Raw genomic sequence first — 22,398 nt, 5'->3', positions numbered from 1 at the left:
AGACAGACATACATACAGACAGACAGACATACATACAGACAGACATACATACAGACAGACATACATACAGACAGACATACATACAGACAGACATACATACATACATACAAACAGACATACATACAGACAGACAGACATACATACATACAGAGATACATACATACAGACAGACATACATACATACAGACATACATACATACAGACAGACATACATACATACAGACAGACATACATACAGACAGACATACATACAGACAGACATACATACAGACAGACATACATACATACAGACAGACATACATACAGACAGACATACATACAGACAGACATACATACAGACAGACAGACATACATACAGACAGACATACATACATACAGACATACATACATACAGACATACATACATACAGACAGACATACATACATACAGACAGACATACATACAGACAGACATACATACAGACAGACATACATACAGACAGACATACATACATACAGACATACATACATACAGACAGACATACATACAGACAGACAGACATACATACAGACAGACATACATACAGACAGACATACATACAGACAGACATACATACAGACAGACATACATACATACATACAGACAGACATACATACAGACAGACAGACATACATACATACAGACATACATACATACAGACAGACATACATACATACAGACATACATACATACAGACAGACATACATACATACAGACAGACATACATACAGACAGACATACATACAGACAGACATACATACAGACAGACATACATACATACAGACAGACATACATACAGACAGACATACATACAGACAGACATACATACAGACAGACAGACATACATACAGACAGACATACATACATACAGACATACATACATACAGACATACATACATACAGACAGACATACATACATACAGACAGACATACATACAGACAGACATACATACAGACAGACATACATACAGACAGACATACATACATACAGACATACATACATACAGACAGACATACATACAGACAGACAGACATACATACAGACAGACATACATACAGACAGACATACATACAGACAGACATACATACAGACAGACATACATACAGACAGACATACATACATACATACAGACAGACATACATACAGACAGACAGACATACATACATACAGACATACATACATACAGACAGACATACATACATACAGACATACATACATACAGACAGACATACATACATACAGACAGACATACATACAGACAGACATACATACAGACAGACATACATACAGACAGACATACATACATACAGACAGACATACATACAGACAGACATACATACAGACAGACATACATACAGACAGACAGACATACATACAGACAGACATACATACAGACAGACCGACATACAGCCAGACAGACAGGCAGACAGACATACAGCCATACAAACAAACAGACATACAGACATACATAATAACAGCTACATAGAATTCATTTAGTAAGAAAATATTAAAAATTAGTTTTACTTTAAGAAAAAAGAGGTTTCATTTCATCTTTTTTATTTCTCAATATTTTACTTTACAGATTCAAAGATATAAAATTTTTGTATGTTATAAACTTATACAGTGAGGGAAGGGAAAGGCCAATGGACGTTATATTTTACTGATAACCAAAGTTTTATAAATACTTTCTCTTATTCGTTGGCTTGTAGCTTTTTATTTATTGATTGGTTGTCAAAATAACAAAATAATAATAATGCTTCTACAGAATAGTTAATTTGTTTATCATTATTGGGGACGTATTATCAATTTATCGTCCATTGTCTTATCCCTCAAGATCCCTGAAGCTGATATGAGGTCAAAAAGCAATATTTTCTTCTGCATATATTACTTACCATATCATTTTAGGATGAAAAGGATAAATATGATTTTACATTTATATCCTAGTAATAATATTGCTTGGGAAAGGAAATAAAAATTAAGGTATCTAAAGGGATGAGACAATGGCCGATAAATTTATGTACATCCCTATTGATGATACACAAATTAACCATTCTGTAGATTATAATTAGTGGATGAAACTTTTTAATACTCAATTTAATGAACCAACCATCAAAATACGATAAAAGTCCCCAAAGTTGTTAAGTAAACGAGTTAGAAAACGAAAACTTTGAGGACTAGTGAAACAATCAGCCCAATGTCCAATTTCCTCCCTGAAAGGAACTACTTTTCATTATTTAGTAATAAAGCAACTCTATAAATAAGGCTTTTCTTGCGTTCCAATAGATCTACCTTTTTATTGTACAACAATTGTCTGGAAGTCATATATATATGGGAAAAAAAAGTATCCCGTTTTTACGGTGCCCCAGGCAACTAGTAGCACTGTATTCAAATGGGTAAGAAGGTAAACAAATAGCCTAGATTCACTTCTAGACATCAATCTTTAAAAAAAAAGCTTCAATTAATCCAAGGTTTTTATCAAGCCGTAAATCTTAAAATAAAATAGCTTAAAAGCATCCCAGGACCTATACAATGCCCTAAAATTGAGAACTTAAACTGTTCCCTAGTTATCGAAATTAAAAATCAAAATTACTGCTTTTTAAAATAGGATAGGTTTTGTGATTATATTTTGTTCATAAATGATTCACATATTCTATCTCTATCTTTTATTTATTTAGGACCCCTGAACAACTGCTCTATAACTAAAATTGTCTGTTAGTCCAATAAAATTTTTGTCCGTTTACAACTTAGGGATGTTGTCTTCTTTATTGTCTGCTTAACTAGCATCTAGGGGATCTTTAGACAAATGAGTAGGAAAGGATAGAAAAAATAACTTAAAACCATTGCTAGTCTGAAATTTGTAGATAAAATAGCCAAAAACCATCAACGGGCCAATGCAAAGCTTACCTAAAGTCAAAAACTGAAGCGGTTGGAGCTTAAGCTTCAGACAAAAAAAATATTACTAATTTATAATATTGATAATTTTTATTTTATTTTAGTGCTTGGCCTCAAATTTGATAAATGGTTCAGCTGTTACGGGTAGAAGTCAACCTGTTACATATATGCTTTTAGGTAATATCTTAGAAACGTCCATCATCCGAAACGGATAGCGTTTAAGTTACATTAGGTATGTTAGAATTGTCCAATCGATTTCAAACTTGGCATGATTATTCCTGAATTAGTTAGGTACGGTTTAGAAAGCGTTGCAACCCTATAATCATTACCAGAATGTCAGTACGTCCATTTCAAGCATTTTAATGTTTAACTTATTTGGACAACAAAGCGAAGCATCTCTATAAGCAATCCCTAAAATGTCTTTACATGCTCTTAGGTAAATCTTTCAATAAATGGTGCATTCCCTAAGTTGCATAGCAAGGACAGACCCTTAATATAGAACTTAATTATGTTTAGATTATTGGCCACCCATTCCTAACCTGGTGGCGTACTGTCAGCCTCAAAGCTTGCAGATAGAGGATGATAACTGTACCCTCATTCCGCTCAGGTATACTTATTTTTACTGATTGATATCGGTTGGCTTAGAATCGATTCTAAACTAAACTGAACAATCATGTATAGCTGTTTACAGTAAATTTTCCACAAAATTTGATTTATATTTTTTTTATCTTGCTGTTGAATTATTAAAAAGATAAATAAAGTTTAAATGCTCTTTTTGTAGCCACAATTAATAACGTGAACATTGGGCTGTTTATTACACTAGTCCCAAAATTCATAATAACACTTCCTACTTTATTGGCTCAACAACTTGGGGACTTAATTGGATTTTTATTAGTTAGTTCATAAAGTTAAGTGTCCAAACCCTTCAGCCACTTGTTGTAATCTATATAACGGATAATTTTGTGTATCATCATTGGGGATATACATCAATTTATCGGCCATGGTCTTATCCCTTTAAATACCTGTAATTTTGTTAAGATTTGACTTTATTTTTGTTTTCTAGTGCCGGGAATGAAGTGTCTGTTTATGAAACAGAGAATATAATACTTGTGCTTGGAGACCATGGATATTTAAATCCTACCCAGGTATATTATTATGTATCATTTTTGCTGGTACCCAAAATTATTCTTGTGACAGGAGATCATGGCTATTTAAATCCTAGTAAGGTATATTCATATAGAAAATATTATACTAATGCTTGTAAATCATGGATATTTAAACCATATCCAGGTATATTTATATAGAGAATATTATACTTGTGCTTGGAGACCATGGATATTTAAACCCTACCCAGGTATATTATTTTCTATGATTTATACTGGTACCCAAACATTTTTAAAGCCATGCTATCTAAACCTTTAGGTTCTTTTATAGAATTTTCTTTTGTTCGTTCCAAAATAGAAGTGCCCAAACGTTATGACTTTCTAATTTTAATCTATAGAAAGGTTAATTATGTGTATCATCATCTATATTAATACATGATTCAATGTCTTATATACTTAGAGATCTCTTGGTATTCCCATATATGCTTCTGTCTGATACTCTATATATGCTACATATTATTGGCGATATATTTATATACTATAGCTGCGCTCCTAACATCTAGAAACTCTATTAAGGGATAAAAAGGCAGATAAAAAGACTAAAACCAACCCAAAACTAAAATCTAAAAAAAGAGTACTAAAACATCCCGGGGTCTTTTGTGAGGCTTCCCTGAAATCAGTTGGTTTCTTAGTTTTCTAAATCTTAGCTACAGACAAAAAATAACCTTACTACTTTATATGATAGGATAAAGATGTGCATCCATTTTTAAATCAATTTAGGCATGTTAAAATCATCCTACTCATTTGAAATCTTGCAAAAGATTTTATTCCATGGAAACCAAAAATCTACAATTAATATCTTATTTTAAGTTAAATAATCATAAACCAAAAGAGAATATTTATTATTGACAAATCAAAAAATCAAAATCCATTAACAAGTAAACATTATATTACAAAATTATACCAAAGAGTGTAATTACAAAAAGATATATGTTTTCAATTTTAATTGAGACTTTGAAGCATTTAATGTTTATTGTTGGTAGGTGGTTGAAGGTGCGAAAGTTGAGGAAGCAAAGGGGTAATACCTACTCTCAGCTCTCTGCATTCCAAACCTTCCAACCCTATCAGCTTCTTTCCTTCCAAACCTTCCAACCCTATCAGCTTCTTTCCTTCCAAACCTTCCAACCCTATCAGCTTCTTTCCTTCCAAACCTTCCAACCCTATCAGCTTCTTTCCTTCCAAACCTTCCAACCTTCCTTTTCAAAGCTGGTCCATAGGTTGTTGAGGGTCCAAAGGTTGATGATGGCCAAGACATATCTGTAGATCCAAAGGATGATGGCCATGACATATCGGTGTATCCTCCAGTCGATGCTCTCCTTACGTATGGCTGGAAGGTAGTTGAGGGTCCAAAGGTTGATGATGGCCATGACATATCGGTGTTTCCTCCAGTAGATTCTTGTCTTACAACATAAGGCTGGAAGGTGGTTGATTGTCCAAAAGTTGGTGGAAAACCATTTGCAGCAGCAAACAACAAGAGAAGACCCATTGGTAGTTTCATTTTCCTGAAATAAACATAAAATGAAAACCAATATTAGCCTTTATCTTCTTGTGTTCTATTACCTTCTGCTATTCTTTTCTGAAAATACATAGAAGCTACCAAAGGCAGGAAAAAGTGTAGCATTTTTAATAAGAGTTCATTATCCTTTTTCCTCATTGGAATTTGTTGGATATGTCCTAAGGCATAAATGGTATTATAATCTTTTAGTATAGTTTAAAGATTTTAACAGTAAATATAACTAAAACTATCTTGAATAAAACTAAAATTTAAAGAAAATTAATTTTGAAATAACATTAAAAAATAGTATAAAGTGCTAAAAAGAAAATAATTCTGACAACATCCATAACTGGTAAACTGAAACGTCATGTAGTATGACAAATTAAGACAACAAATATAGAGAGTCATTGCTAATAATATTATATTATTATTAATAATATTATATACTATCTATGGAATTACTATTTTTCAGGTTAGATTATATATTAATAAAAGGTCTTTAAAGTAAGCCTGCAGGAATTACACAACTCTACACTGAAAAACTGTCACAAATTTGAAGCTTTCAGACAAAAAGTTATAGGCATCTAAAAATGAAATCTTAGCTTATTGTGCGCACAAAGTTTGAATACCAGTTAATGATTACATTTTGACAATATAAACACCCTTTTCAAAGTTACAATCTCTCATTAAAAATTTGCTTCTGTGAAAAAATGTAAAATAAGGAAACTAATATTATACCGGTATTGGGTCTACTTGTGGCAGTCTTACTGCAGGCTTTCTTTGTATAGAAAAATATACAATTTTCAAGTTTTTACATACGTTAAAACATTATGTGGGAAAAGACATATGATTCAAATGCAGAAAAGCTATGCTATTCAAATATACAAAATAAAATATATATAAAAGATACTTACGTACCAATTGTTGTAGGTAGATTAATAAGTCTCCAACAGATTACTAATAATAGAAATTGAAAATACTTAGTATTTAAAAGAGAATAAGACATCTAAAACACTTGACAATAATATAGATTATCATCATAAAACAAATATAGTTCTTTTTTCTCTTTATGGAAAGTGATGTTTACTGATCATCATAATTGATAACTAAGCAAAGCAAGTGTATTTACCCAGGGAGAGAATAGGACTGTAAATTTGACTGGTAACCAAAGTTTTATGATATGTTAAACTTTGGGTACATGCATTAAATTTTGAATAGTTGGCATCAAACTTTTCAATCAATAATCTTAATAATGGGGTATTTTTTTAATCATGAATGTACAATGTACATCAATTTACTGATCATTGTCTTATCCCTTAAGATCCCTGGCTTTGTTCCTCTTTTAAGAATATATTAATGGATGTAAGGTAGGGTAAGTCGTTGTAGAGTTCTTGTAAATCAGGGTATAAAGGCAGGGATCTAAAGGGATAAGACAATGGCTGATAAATTTATGTGCTTCCCCAATAATGATACAAAAAATTACCCATTCTGCAGAAAACAATTAGTGGTTGAAACATTTGGACTGTAAACTTAATTACCTAATCAATCAATAATAAATAAGGCCCCAAAGTTGTTGAACTAACGAATTTGAAAAGGTTATTTTAAAACTTTTGGGACTAGTGAAATAAACAGCCCCATGTCCCCTCCCTCCTTGGTATGAAGGTCACTTTGGAACATTACAATAAAACTGGGGGAATAGTCAACCCTCCACTTTAAAAGTTAGTTTATAAAAATAATGCTTGAAATTTCTAAGATAATTATATCATATGCTTAAAGTACAGGTATGATGTAAATCAATATTCCATCATGCAGATTGACAGACTTGCGGACGGACATTGTAATACTTATCTTTGAATGACAATACATTGTTTGAACACAATATAAATCTAAAACATACAAATTCCATATGTTGAACAAAAGATTGATATTAGTGATAATTTATGAATCATTAGTAATATAATGTGTACATTTATTTGCTGCAATTCTTAACTATATTACTAGCGCTTACACTCGTAGCAGTATCACATAAAATGACTTCTTTTATAGTATTTAAGTTGAAAATAAGTTAAGATCAGATGTTTCTACCCTTACACTGCCTAATAGCGCTATAAAATAATTTTGATTTCTCTTATAGACAATCCCTGAATATATTAGAAACTTCACTGTAATAGAGACTCATATTGGTTCAGCGGTAAGGGGTATCCTTTATTACAGACAGACAGACACAAAGATCCTGTTACTTTTATATAAGGATTAAATTTTGGTGACATTCGACAATTTACTTTCATTTTCGTTTTATAAGGAAAAGAAGAAAAAAAATATTTTATGTTGTATTTTTTTTTCCAGTGGCGATTTATCTTGGGAGGGTGGAGGTACCCTCCCCAAAATAGTCATGTACCTTTCCTTAGGAAGGGAATGCCATTAAGCTGTTTATACTAGTCTCCAAAGTTTATAATGATGTTTTTCTAATTTTCTTCGGGAACTTTTATTTAATTTCGATTAGTTGGTTCATTAAGTAGTTTGTCAAAATATTTTAACCACTGATTCTAATATACAGAAGAGGAAATTTTGTGCATCATCATTGGGGATTTACGTCAATTTATTGGCCATTTTCTTTTACCTTTAAATCCCTGCCTTTCCTTAACCTAATTGAAGTTTCACTGTAAAGAAGAACTATTTTAATATTAAACATAGAATATTTTTGTATTTAGGCAATTTGGACAAAAGGAAATGTGACAGAAATGAGATTCAAACAAAGTTTTTCCCAACAGAAGAATTCCTTCCTTTCTAAACTGAGGATGAGTAAGGAAAATTTATTTAACCAGCATGGCTTCGAAACTGATTTAGATCCGATGGATTATAACGGTATCTTGGCCATACTGAAAAATCATTTCTTGTAATCATTCTAAAACCGATTAATACATGGTGGATTAGAACCTGTTGTCATCCATACGCAAAAAAATTATGTCTAGCATCGTATTATATCCAGTTTTCTAATGATTTAAAACTGGTTTTAATCTTACAATTGTACATTTTATATCCACGGAAAGCTGTCTATAATACAATGTGATAAATTCGTTGCTTAATCATAATCTTTTTGTTTTCAAGGTTAAATAATTATCAAGAACCTGAAGTATTTCTTTGCACAAGAAAAATATTATGTTCTGATTTCAGAATGGATATAGAACATGTGGATATATTGACAGGGGAAAATATCGCCAATTTAGGCTGCTAATATTGACATTATTTATTGGTAAAGTCGTTCATTAAGTAGGAAGGAAGGGGATGGTGTAAAGGAGGTGGAGTGGGGGATTTTGTATTATATTATCCAGCTGCGAATCTCACTTTATTAAAGCATATGAAAAGCTGGAGCAACATCCAAGTAATAATATATCAATTTATTTCAGATTCGGTGGGTATTAATGATTCTGGAATTTATGAGTTGATAGACAGATCTATTAATCTTACTGTTAAAGGTAAAGATTAATTTATTATATTGAAATAAATGTATAAGATAAGATATATAATCCAGATAACTACCTGCCCCTAGTGGATTAAATCCTTTTAATCTGCTAGCAAATTGCTTTTTGTTCTTTTATAGGAACTTGTATGTGTTTATATTTCCGTAGTTATTAGCTGATTTCAAAGACCCAAAACAAAATTTAAACAGGGTTCTATCCCAAGGCCCTATTATGTATTCACTTATAATTAGCTGCTTTTGGACGTTATTATCCTGGTTTATTTAATGGATTCTTCAATATTTTTTAGTAATTGAAGCTACTCTCTAATTCACTTTGTCTGTCCATCCATCAGTCAGTATGTATTGCTATGGGGGAAATGAGATTATTTCGGCTGGTTTTAAAGATAGTCAACTGAAATTTTTAGTTAAGATTCCCATGACATATGCTTATGAGATTGAACATCTGAAATGACTTTGTCTGTTTGCTCCATGATTTATTTGTGCTGTGCTACTTATGGATGTTGTCATCCTTGTTTTAGAAATTGCTTTACCGAGTCCTACAGAATCCTGGAACCTGGATAACTCAACAGTATACTTCAACTATAGTAATCAGGTAATGGATATCAGGGATCTAAAGGGATAAGACAATGGCCAATGAATTATTATAAATCCCCAATGATGATACACAAAAGTACCCCTTCTGTAGCGTAAAACTAGTGGTTGAAACGTTTGGAAATTCAACTAAATAAAGCAACCAATCAAAATTTACTAAAGTCCCCAAAGTTATTAAGCCAACCAATAAAAGACCGTTGTTATAAAACTTTGGGGACTAGTGTAATAATGTCCCCTCTCTCTCTGAATGGATATACAATATTGAATATATAGATATATTCAGAGGGGAATGTTGGGCGTCAATTTAGGGTGCTAATGTGGACCTCACTAACTGGTCGTTTCGTCCATCAAATATAGATGTTCTTTTTGTTCATTTATGCATGTTAGAATTGTCCTATCGATTACAAACTTTGGATTGTGATTCCTTTAAAAGCTTAGTACAATTTAGAATCTAGACCCTTCAGTACAAATAGACACACACACAAACTGTTAAACATCCTGTTACTTTTATAAACGAATAGTTATTTTATCTGTTTATATATTTTCTCTCATATAAACTGTACACAATAAAAGTAAAAATCAATAAATGATAATAAACAAATCGAATAATATCTCAATCTCATAGTTTTATTCAAAGAATAAAATAAAAAATTATTTATCAAACACAATCAACTATTATTTTTATTTTTTTTTCAATATTTATATTGTTGATAAACTTAATATTGATTGGTATTAAACTCAATCCCCAATGATGATGTACAAAATCACCCTTTCTGTAGACTACAATTGGTGGTTGAAACATTTGGTCACTTAGCTTAATGAACCATCAAAAAATGTTGTTAAATCAATGAACAAGAAAACTCTATCATAAAATGTTGGAGACTTATGCAATAAACTGCTTGATGTCCCCTTCCTCCTTTTTCTTGAACTACAATGAAAATTTCATACATCTATTTGTAGATATTATTGAGTTGTGAAGCAACAGGGGATCCAGATCCAAGCATTGCCTGGTGGAAATTAGCTGAGCCTGCTTCACAGGTTAGATAGATAGATATATGGATAGATAGATAGATAGATAGATAGATAGATAGATAGATAGATAGATAGATAGATAGATAGATAGATAGATAGATAGATAGATAGATAGATAGATAGATAGATAGATAGATAGATAGATAGATAGATAGATAGATAGATAGATAGATAGATAGATAGATAGATAGATAGATAGATAGATAGATAGATAGATAGATAGATAGATAGATAGATAGATAGATAGATAGATAGATAGATAGATAGATAGATAGATAGATAGATAGATAGATAGATAGATAGATAGATAGATAGATAGATAGATAGATAGATAGATAGATAGATAGATAGATAGATAGATAGATAGATAGATAGATAGATAGATAGATAGATAGATAGATAGATAGATAGATAGATAGATAGATAGATAGATAGATAGATAGATAGATAGATAGATAGATAGATAGATAGATAGATAGATAGATAGATAGATAGATAGATAGATAGATAGATAGATAGATAGATAGATAGATAGATAGATAGATAGATAGATATAGATAGATAGATAGATAGATAGATAGATAGATAGATAGATAGATAGATAGATAGATAGGTAGGTAGGTAGATAGATAGATAAATAGATAGATATATAGATAGATAGATAGACATACATACAGACAGATAGACAGGTGATCAATATCCAAGCTTTGCTTAGTGGAAACTAAATGAGCCTGCTTCATAAGTTAAATAGATAGATAGATAGACATACAGACAGACAGACAGATGATCCAGATCCAAGCATTGCCTGGTGGAAACTAGCTGAGCCTGCTTCACAGGTTAGGAGAAAGATAGATAGATAGATAGTCAGACAGGAGATCCAGATCCAAGCATTGCCTGGTGGAAACTAGCTGAGCCTGATTCACAGGTTAGGAGGTAGATAGATATACAGACAGACAGACAGGTGATCCAGAACCAAGCATTGCCTGGTGGAAACTAGCTGAGCCTGCTTCACAGGTTAGATAGATAGATAGATTGACATACAGACAGACAGACAGGGGATCCAGAACCAAGCATTGCCTGGTGGAAACTAGCTGAGCCTGCTTCACAGGTTAGGATAGATAAATAAATATATAGATAGATAGACATATAGACAGACAGACAGGTGATCCAGATCCAAGCATTGCCCGGTGGAAACAAACTGAGCCTGCTTCACAGGTTAGATAGATTGATAGATAAATAGATAGATAGATAGAAAGGTAGATAGATAGAAGAATCATAAGGATCTGTCTGGAAGGTCAAAATAGATAGATAGACAGGTAGATGGATAGATAGGAACTAAGATAGATAGATATGTAGGTAGATAGGTTATGCTCTGTTTGGAAGGTCAGGTCATCATAGTGTAACTTTTCATGGTACCTACAAATTTTAAAAGAAATAAGTTAATTGAGGCTATAAGATAGATTTATTTATCAATTTAATAAATTGATTTATGGATAAATAAATAGGTATAAAGATGACTATATAGATAAACTGGTGGAAAGATGGATAGATAGATGTATATGTAAACTGATATGATGATAACACATACATGGTTAAATTGTTTTATTCATTGTTATATTGTTGTAGTACTCTGTAGAGTCCAGGTAGGACCATTTTCAGAGGTTTACAGAATCATCTGTTAAAATAACTACTAGATAGATGTATATATAAATAGATATGTATTTAAATAGTAGATTGAAAGAAAGGCATATTAGGGTGGGTTCATATCGGAATTAGACAAAGCGGGGATATGCAACAGATAAAATTAACCTTAAAAACATTTCTGACCGAAAAAGAATTTTAAAAAATTGAGTTTTAGAACACGACCACTTAAAAATATAATTCATTACTTATTAGTATGCAAAGACGACATTCAAAAAATTTTTTGAATCAGAACTATGGCTTCATGGTGCTCCCTGGAAAGGTCTTGAGGAGCTGAATCAGGAACTTTAGTCCGTTTCAAAATATCTCGTTCCTAGCCTTAGAAATCACTAAAAAACCAAAAAAATTTAAGGTTTATTGAGAATTGTCCAATTTGTAGAGGTTTTTTAGATTTTCTCAGGCTAGGAACGAGATTTTTTGAAATGGACAAAAGTTCCTGACTCAGCTCCTCAAGGCATTTCCAGGGAGCACCATAAAGCCATAGTTCTGATTCAATAAATTTTTGACTCCCATTTACAAATAGCTACACAATTGAATGTCTGGTCGTCAGCGGTTTTAAGACTTAGGATAAATTTTAAATCATCCAGAGGTGTATTATATCTATATAAATTGAGTGCAGATCCCCGCTTTGGCCTCAGAAAAAAATGTCCAAAATCGACCCACCCTAAGGCATATAGCTAGATATATAGCTAAATAGATAGATACAATACATAGAAAAATTTTTGTTGAATGTATTGCAATCACAAAACGTTTTTCAGGAAAGTGGATCATATTTCCATCCTGGAGACCTGGATTATATCACAATAAGTGGGAGCAATCTCCTAATACATCATTTTCATGAAGCTCATATTGGTACCTATCTATGTATAAGGTAGGTAATTATATCACTATATAAATGGGAGTATCATGACAATACATCATTTTCATGAAGCTCATATTGGTAACTATCTACTTTGTATTAGTTAGGTAATTATATCACTATATAAATGGAAGTACACTGATAATACATCATTTTCATGAAGCTTATATTGGTACCTATCTATGTATTAGATAGGTAATTTTATTACTGTATAAATGGGAGTACTCTAATAAAACATCATTTTCATGAAGCACATATTGGTACCTATTTATGTATTAGGTAGGTAATTATATCACTATATAAATAGGAGTACAACATGATAATACATCATTTTCATGAAGCACATATTGGTACCTATCTATGTATTAGGTAAGTAATTATATCACTATATAAATAGTAGTACACGGATAATACATCATTTTCATGAAGCTCATATTGGTGCCTATCTATGTAATAGGTAGGTAATTATATCACTATATAAATAGGAGTATACTGATAATACATCATTTTCATGAAGCTCATATTTGTACCTATCTATGTATTAGGTAGGTAATTATATCACTATATAAATAGGAGTGCCATGATAATACATCATTTTCATGAAGCTCATATTGGTACCTATCTATGTATTAGGTAGGTAATTATATCACTATATAAATATTAGTACCAGGATAATACATCATTTTCATGAAGCTCATATTGGTACCTATCTATGTAGTAGGTAGGTAATTATATCACTATATAAATGGAAGCAATCTCCTAATACATCATTTTCATGAAGCTCATATTGGTACCTATCTATGTATTAGGTAGGTAATTATATTACTATATTAATAGGAGTATACGGATACTATATTATTTTCATGAAGCTCATATTGGTACCTATCTATCTATTAGGTAGGTAATTATATCACTATATAATTAGGAGTAGAACATGATAATACATCATTTTCATGAAGCTCATATTGGTACCTATCTGTGTATAAGGTAGGTAAGTATATCACTATATAAATACAAGTATGCAGATAATACATCATTTTCATGAAGCTCATATTGGTACCTATCTGTGTATAAGGTAGGTAATTATATCACTATATAAATACAAGTATGCAGATAATACATCATTTTCATGAAGCTCATATTGGTACCTATCTATGTATTAGGTAGGTAATTATATTACTATATTAATAGGAGTATACAGATACTATATTATTTTCATGAAGCTCATATTGGTACCTATCTATCTATTAGGTAGGTAATTATATCACTATATAAATAGGAGTATCATGATAATACATCATTTTCATAAATTCCATATTGGTACCTATCTATGTATTAGGTAGGTAATTATATCACTTTATAAATGGGAGTATGAGGATAATTTTCATGAAGCACATATTGGTACTTATCTATTTATTAGGTAGGTAATTATATTACTATATAAATATTAGTACCAGGATAATACATCATTTTCATGAAGCTCACATTGGTACCTATCTATGTATTAGGTAGGTAATTATATCACTATATAAATATTAGTACCATGATAATACATCATTTTCATGAAGCTCATATTTGTGCCTATCTATGTAGTAGGTAGGTAATTATATCACTATATAAATAGGAGTACCATGATAATACATCATTTTCATGAAGCTCATATTAGTACCTATTTATGTATTAGGTAGGTAATTATATCACTATATAAATAGGAGTACATTATGATAATACATCATTTTCATAAATCCCATATTGGTACCTATCTATGTATTAGGTAGGTAATTATATCACTATATAAATAGGAGTACTCTGATAATACATTATTTTCATGAAGCTCATATTGGTACCTATCTATGTATTAGGTAGGTAATTATATTACTATATAAATAGGAGTAGAACATGATAATACATTATTTTCATGAAGCTCATATTGGTACCTATCTATGTATTAGGTAGGTAATTATATCACTATATAAATAGGAGTACTCTGATAATACATCATTTTCATGAAGCTCATATTGGTACCTATCATGTATTAGGTAGGTAATTATATCACTATATAAATAGGAGTAGAACATGATAATACATCATTTTAATGAAGCTCATATTGGAACCTATCTATGTTTTAGGTAGGTAATTATATCACTATATAAATACAAGTACACTGATTATACATCATTTTCATGAAGCTCATATTGGTACCTATCTATGTATTAGGTAGGTAATTATATCACTATATGAATAGGAGTACACTGATAATACATAATTTTCATGAAGCTCATATTGGTACCTATCTATGCATTAGGTAGGTAATTATATCACTATATAAATAGGAGTACAATGATAACACATAATTTTCATGAAGCTCATATTTGTACCTATCTATGTATTAGGTAGGTAATTATATCACTATATAAATACAAGTACACTGATTATACATAATTTTCATGAAGCTCATATTGGTACCTATCTATGTATTAGGTAGGTAATTATATTACTATATAAATGGGAGTACTCTGATAATACATAATTTTCATGAAGCTCATATTGGTACCTATCTATGTATTAGGTAGGTAATTATATCACTATTTAAATAGGAGTATTATGATAATACATCATTTTAATAAATCCCATATTGGTACCTATCTATGTATTAGGTAGGTAATTATATCACAATATAAATACGAGTATGCGGATAATACATTATTTTCATGAAGCTCATATTGGTACCTATCTATGTATTAGGTAGGTAATTATATCACTATATAAATACGAGTATGCGGATAAAACTTCATTTTCATGAAGCTCATATTGGTACCTATCTATGTAGTAGGTAGGTAATTATATCACTATATAAATATGAGTATGCGGATAATACATTATTTTCATGAAGCTCATATTGGTACCTATCTAATGTAGTAGGGAGGAAATTATATCACTATATAAATATGAGTATGCGGATAATACATTATTTTCATGAAGCTCATATTGGTACCTATCTATGTAGTAGGTAGGTAATTATATCACTATATAAATACGAGTATGCGGATAAAACTTCATTTTCATGAAGCTCACATTTGTGCCTATCTATGTAGTAGGTAGGTAATTATATCACTATATAACAAGGAGTACTCAAATAATACATCATTTTCATCAAGCTCATATTTGTGCCTATCTATGTAATAGTATTATTATAAATCCAGTAAAAAATTAATTTTTGTTCATTTATTTGGAAGCTCTTGACCAATTTGACCTTTCATAGAAAGGAATAACCAAAAGATTGATTTCCTTCCCCCCCAAAAAAATAGACAAACCCACCTTTTTTAACCTTAGTTGAAATATTGAAAACTTATTCTCATTCAGAATGTTTTAATCAAATAATAAACACATATTATACATTTATGTATTGTTTCAGGGAGAACTTGGGAGGTAAAATAGAAGGATGGAAAACAATAGAAGCTTTTCATGTAGGTAAGAAAAATCAAACATAAAATAATAATTTCAGGGGTAGGAAAATGGACTAGAAAAACTAACCCTTCTGTAAAAGAAATTTAATGGTTTTATAGTTTGGACATGGCTAGTTTGAAATCAACAAATCAGAATTTGATTTAACTAATAAGATAACTTGGTTATGAAACTTTGGATACCAGTGTACTTTCTCTCCATAGAACATAAATGCTGCACTTCATTATGTATTATTATCCATGTAAAATAATATTTTTTTTTTAGAGCCAAAAACACTAATAGCTGTAATGGGGACATTTTCTGCTTTTGGTGTAATTATTCTTCTCCTAATGGCTGCTCTAGGATTCTATTTCAAGAAACATAAGGTAAGAGTACCCAAAATAGCTGTATGGGGACATCTTCTTTTATAAGAAACACAATGCTAGTTACCTAACCTTGGATACAAAGTGATATGATAATTGGTAATGAATTTGGTTTAATTGTCCAGCTACTAAACTTTGCTCAACTAGGCACTTTGAAACTTAAACTGCTGTGAAGTGTTATTATTTTAGATTTCTTTGAAAGCTTTGAACCAGGCAGAATTTTCTATCTATCTATTTATTTTAGGTTTCTATGGAAGCTTTGACCCAAGCAGAATTATCTTTGTTCATGCAAGGAGATCCAGATTCTATCAACTATTCCTCAACAACATTTCAAGATCAGGTGCTCTTTAATTGAAGGACCTTTGTCTGATAGTCCTATTGTTCTTGTTGCGCTATTTATGGACAAAACTGTCCTTACTTTTTATAATTACTTGCTACGCCTCTAGAGACCTTTAGGTGCATTTTTAGGAAAGCGGGTGGGATAAGAACCCCCCCCCCCCTCTAAATATTGGTTTTTATTTGAAAATTTATCTTGAGAGGGTTGTGGTTCCCCTTCCCTTTATCTCTATATAAGAGAATCTCTCCTGTAAAGAAGAACCATAACGGTTTAGTGGTTTGCAAGTTCCCTTGCAACATAAAGATATTGCATCCTGGTACTATTATTTAAGAATTTATTGTTAATTTAGGTATCTTTACTACCATATGATGTAACCATCGAGTTCCCTAAAGAAAATCTAAAGCTGGGTCGTCAAATTGGCTCTGGGGCCTTTGGTAGAGTTTTGAAAGCTCAGGCTATTGGTAAGTCTTGATATCTTTAGCAAAGCTAATCTACAATTCCCAATTGTGCGTCCATCCCTTTAGAAAGCAACGCTCAGAGTGTTAATCGTGTTTCATTTTAATGGATGAATTATATTTGGAGCTTACACCAGATTATTTGTAACTTGTAACTGGCTAAAATAATGATCCACCCGCTTTTATATCCCTTACCCTTACTACTGGATGAACGAACTGATCAATAAGTGATGTCTATGTTAGCAACCTAAATTGACGACAACTTTTCACCTGTTATAATATCCATATATATTCTAAATTATTATTCATTTGTTTGAATGACATTATGACAACCTACTTATAAGAGTGGTAATATTTTTGACAGGTTTGGAGCCATATGAGAAAAGTACTATAGTAGCAGTCAAGACTCTGAAACCTGATTCTTGTAAACAACATCTACAGGTAGTAGCCAGCAGGGATCTAAAGGGATAAGACAATGACCTATAAATTAATATACATCCCCATTTCTGATACACTAAAGTAAATCTTCTGAGCTGGATCTTTAAATCATTTCAATGGTGCGCCAAATCGTGGTGCGCCGAATTTCAGCCAATCACAGCGCGGCATTTGTAAAATTCAGTGCTCTCATTGGTGGAAAGTTGTCTCACCCCGATTTGGCGCACCATTGAAATGATTTAAAGATCCAGCTCTGTAAATTACAATTAGAAGTTGAAACGTTTGTACACTTAACTTAATTAAACAACCAATCAAATTCAATAAATGTCCCAAAAGTTGTTAAACAAACGTTATCATAAAACCCCATAGTTTTTAGGAGTTTTAAGAACAAAATATGTCTAGGCTCCTCTTTTCCTTATCCTAATCCTATTCGTCCCCAATTCTTATATCTACTCTCTCTGTGGGGATCTTCTAACTTTTACTTATTCCAACTGAACTTAAGAAAAGTATTAAAAATAATTGTGATGCTGATATGATATGAGAAAAACCTCCAAACAGACAGCCAAACATATATTATACTACTATGCATTATTGATAAACATACAGAAAAAAAATATTTCAATTTTAATTCCCTTTCCAATATGGCTTCGATACCAATTGATAATCGCTGAATTAGAACCGGTTCTCAGCCATACTGAAAATCATGTATAGCATCGTATTATAGACAATTCCACAAATATTAAAATAGAATCTTTCAATTTAATCTACTTTTAAGCCTTCGGTCTCTCAGTGCTTAAAAAACTGGTTTAATTCCTATATTTTTTGAATTTTAACATCTGCACAAAGCTGTCAATGATACAATGTCAAAATAACTATTTAGGCCTTGTTATCTGAAATCAAGATATTGAGCCACCTTGGAAAACATGCCAATATTGTCAACCTAAAGGGGGCTGTTACAACTAATATAATGAGTGGTAAGTTACATCTATCTATCTATCTATCTATCTATCTACCTATCTATATCTCTATATCTCTATCTCTATCTATCTATCTATCTATTTGAAAACATGCCAATATTGTCAACCTAAAGGGGGCTGTAACAACTAATATAATGAGTGGTAAGTCACATCTATCTATCTATCTATCCATATATATATATATCTGTCTATCTATCTATCTATTTGAAAGTATGCCAATATTGTCAACCTAAAGTGGGCTGTAACAACAAATATAATGAATGGTAGGTCACATCTATCTATCTATCTATCTATCTATCTATCTATATATCTATCTATTTGAAAACATTGAAAATATTGTCAACCTAAAGGGGGCAGTAACAACTAATATAATGAGTGGTAGGTCACATCTATCTATCTATCTATCTATCTATCTATCTTTCAATCTATCTATCTACCTATCTATATCTCTATATCTCTATCTCTATCTATTTATCTATCTATCTATTTATATATCCATCTATCTATCTATCTATCTATCTATCTAACTATCTATCTATTTAACTATATATCTATCTATCTATCTATCTATTTGAAAACATGCCAATATTGTCAACCTAAAGGGGGCAGTAACAACTAATGTAATTATTGGTTAATATGAAGCTCTTTATAGGGCCTAAAAATAGGGGATAGATTTAAAAACTTTTGGCTGGAGTATCCTGAATGACGTCATACAAGAATAGCCCATTATTGTTTTATAACGTCATTTGGGATATTTTTTTAAGAAAGTCAAATTTTGGGGGAAAATTTTACTCCTTTTCATAAATAGTTATAAACCTTTCTAACAATAAGGGGTCATTTTTCTCCTGCAAGCTTAACCGCGGAAAGCTGTCTAAAATACGATGCAATGAATAACTATTATTATTTTTTAGGTGAAGTATATGTTCTGGTCGAGTATTGCAAGTTTGGGAATCTTCAAAAATTTCTTCTCAACCACAGAGACAAGTTTATTGATCAAATTAATCCGGAAACAGGTACCCAAAGTATTATAATTTGGTACCCAAAGTATTATAATTTGGTACCCAAAGTATTATAAAGACCCTAAAATGATTTGGTACCCAAAGTTTTAATATTCGTTGGAAATCATCAAAAATTTCTTCTGAACCACAGAGACAAGTTTATTGATCAGATCAATCCAGAAACAGGTACCCAAAGTTTTATAATTTGGTACCCAAAGTTTTATAAACACCATAAAATGATTTTGTACCCAAAGTTTTAATAATCGTTGGAAATCATGAAAAATTTCTCCTGAACCACAGAGACAAGTTTATAGATCAGATTAATCCGGAGACAGGTACCCAAAGTATTATAAAGACCCTAATATGATTTTACCCAAAGTTTTAATATTCGTTGGAAATCATCAAAAATTTCTTCTAAACCACAGAGACAAGTTTATTGATCAGATAAATCCGGAAACAGGTACCCAAAGTTTTATAAACATCCTAGCATGATTTGGTACCCAAAGTTTAATAAACATTCATATATAATTTGGTACCCAAAGTTATTAAACGCCAATATTAAATTTGGTACCCAAAGTATAATAAACATCCTAATATGATTGGGTAACCAAAGTTTAAAAAACATCCATTTATAATTTGGTACCCAAAGTATTATAAACACCCTAATATGATTTGGTACCCAAAGTTTTAATATTCGTTGGAAATCTTCAAAAATTTCTTCTCAACCACAGAGACAAGTTTATTGATCAGATTAATCCGGAGACAGGTACCCAAAGTATTATAAACACCAATATTTAATTTAGTACCCAAAGTTTAGATATTCGTTGTAAATTTTCTAAAAATTTCTTCTCAACCACAGAGACAAGTTTATTGATCAGATTAATCCAGAAACAGGTACCCAAAGTTTTATAATTTGGTACCCAAAGTTTAATAAACACCCTAATGTGATTTTGTAACCAAACTTTTAATATTCGTTGGCTCAGTAACTTTGAGTAAACAATCAAAATCAATAAAAGTCTATAAAGTTGTTAAGCCAACGAATAAAAAAAGGTTATTATAAAACTTCGGGGACTAGTATAATAAACATCCCAATGTTCACTCCCTCTTTACTAATAACTCATACCTAAATAATAATAAATAATTGAATAATGATATGTAATATAAAAAATAATATTGTATATTCAACCGGGATTTTAAAGGATTGGTTAATGGATGATAAATTATCATACATCCACAATTAAGACAAAAAATTAACCATTCTCTAAGAGAAAAATTATTTTTTTTTATTGTATACAAAATTGAATAAGATTACCCAAAGCTTTGAGCTTGACAGGCTTCAAAAAGTTTTAAGCCAACAAATGATAGAATATGTTTTTAGGGATGAATAAATTTTACTGTCCAATGTTCCGTCCCTCCCTGAAATATTTTATCAGGCGTAAAAAGAATCCATTAGTTATATTTCCTGTTCAGTTCATACCAGGAATTTAAAGGAATAAGACAATGTCCGATAAATTTGATGTACATCCCCTTTGATGATACACAAAATTAACCTTTCTATAGATTGCATCAGTGGTTAAAACATTTAGACACTCAACTAAAAGAACCAACCAATAAATATTCAATAAAAGTCCGCAATGTTGTTGAGGCAACGGAAAAGAAAACGTTATTATAAGACTTTGGGTTAGCCCATATATTGTCTCCTCAGACTTAAAACTCACCTTACAACCAGGGATGGAGGGAGTTTTAGACTCTATGGTACCCAAAGTTTTACAATTATATGAGTATACAACATCCATGGTGGTTAGACTGCATCTTGAGCAGCTTTTCAGCCGCTTTTATATTTAACAACTTATTTCCACTTATCCAAAGCCTATTTCACAAAAGACATAAGTTGACTTCTGGAAATTTTAAAATCTTTAAGTTGACCGATTTTATAAAGGTATTTGTTGGTTGTACTTGTTTAGGTTGTCCTAAAAAAGCAATGATGACAACATCCTTAAAAGCGTTCTGAAACGGTAGGACAAACGAAATTAAATAGACGTAAGTACTTTCTGGTAACGTTTATAGAGTTGCTACGCTTTCTAACTCGTACCTAACTGTTAAAGGAATCATCATGCAAAGATTGATATCTATAG

At 31.3% G+C, this 22,398-nt stretch overlaps 1 protein-coding gene across 1 annotated transcript in view; it reads left to right on the top strand.

Moving 5' to 3' along the window:
• The window catches only part of LOC145333915 (vascular endothelial growth factor receptor 1-like), a 93,502-nt gene that overhangs the window by 55,196 nt on the left and 15,908 nt on the right, over positions 1-22,398 (top strand). Inside the window, exons 7-21 of the mRNA XM_080179176.1 lie at positions 3,017-3,089; positions 3,429-3,519; positions 3,976-4,057; positions 8,282-8,372; positions 8,978-9,046; positions 9,570-9,643; positions 10,603-10,680; positions 13,134-13,246; positions 16,650-16,705; positions 16,964-17,064; positions 17,306-17,401; positions 17,748-17,859; positions 18,218-18,294; positions 19,169-19,262; positions 20,177-20,278. Of these exons, the coding sequence (XP_080035302.1) occupies positions 3,017-3,089; positions 3,429-3,519; positions 3,976-4,057; positions 8,282-8,372; positions 8,978-9,046; positions 9,570-9,643; positions 10,603-10,680; positions 13,134-13,246; positions 16,650-16,705; positions 16,964-17,064; positions 17,306-17,401; positions 17,748-17,859; positions 18,218-18,294; positions 19,169-19,262; positions 20,177-20,278 (1,309 nt within the window). The remainder of the gene's footprint in view (positions 1-3,016; positions 3,090-3,428; positions 3,520-3,975; positions 4,058-8,281; positions 8,373-8,977; positions 9,047-9,569; positions 9,644-10,602; positions 10,681-13,133; positions 13,247-16,649; positions 16,706-16,963; positions 17,065-17,305; positions 17,402-17,747; positions 17,860-18,217; positions 18,295-19,168; positions 19,263-20,176; positions 20,279-22,398) is intronic.

Source organism: Acartia tonsa, chromosome 12, assembly GCF_053477335.1.
Source record: "Acartia tonsa isolate MP-2025a chromosome 12, ASM5347733v1, whole genome shotgun sequence".
NCBI lineage: Eukaryota > Metazoa > Arthropoda > Copepoda > Calanoida > Acartiidae > Acartia > Acartia tonsa.
The sequence above is the reverse complement of the archived record's forward strand: the minus strand, read 5'-3'. Positions and strand labels throughout refer to the sequence as shown.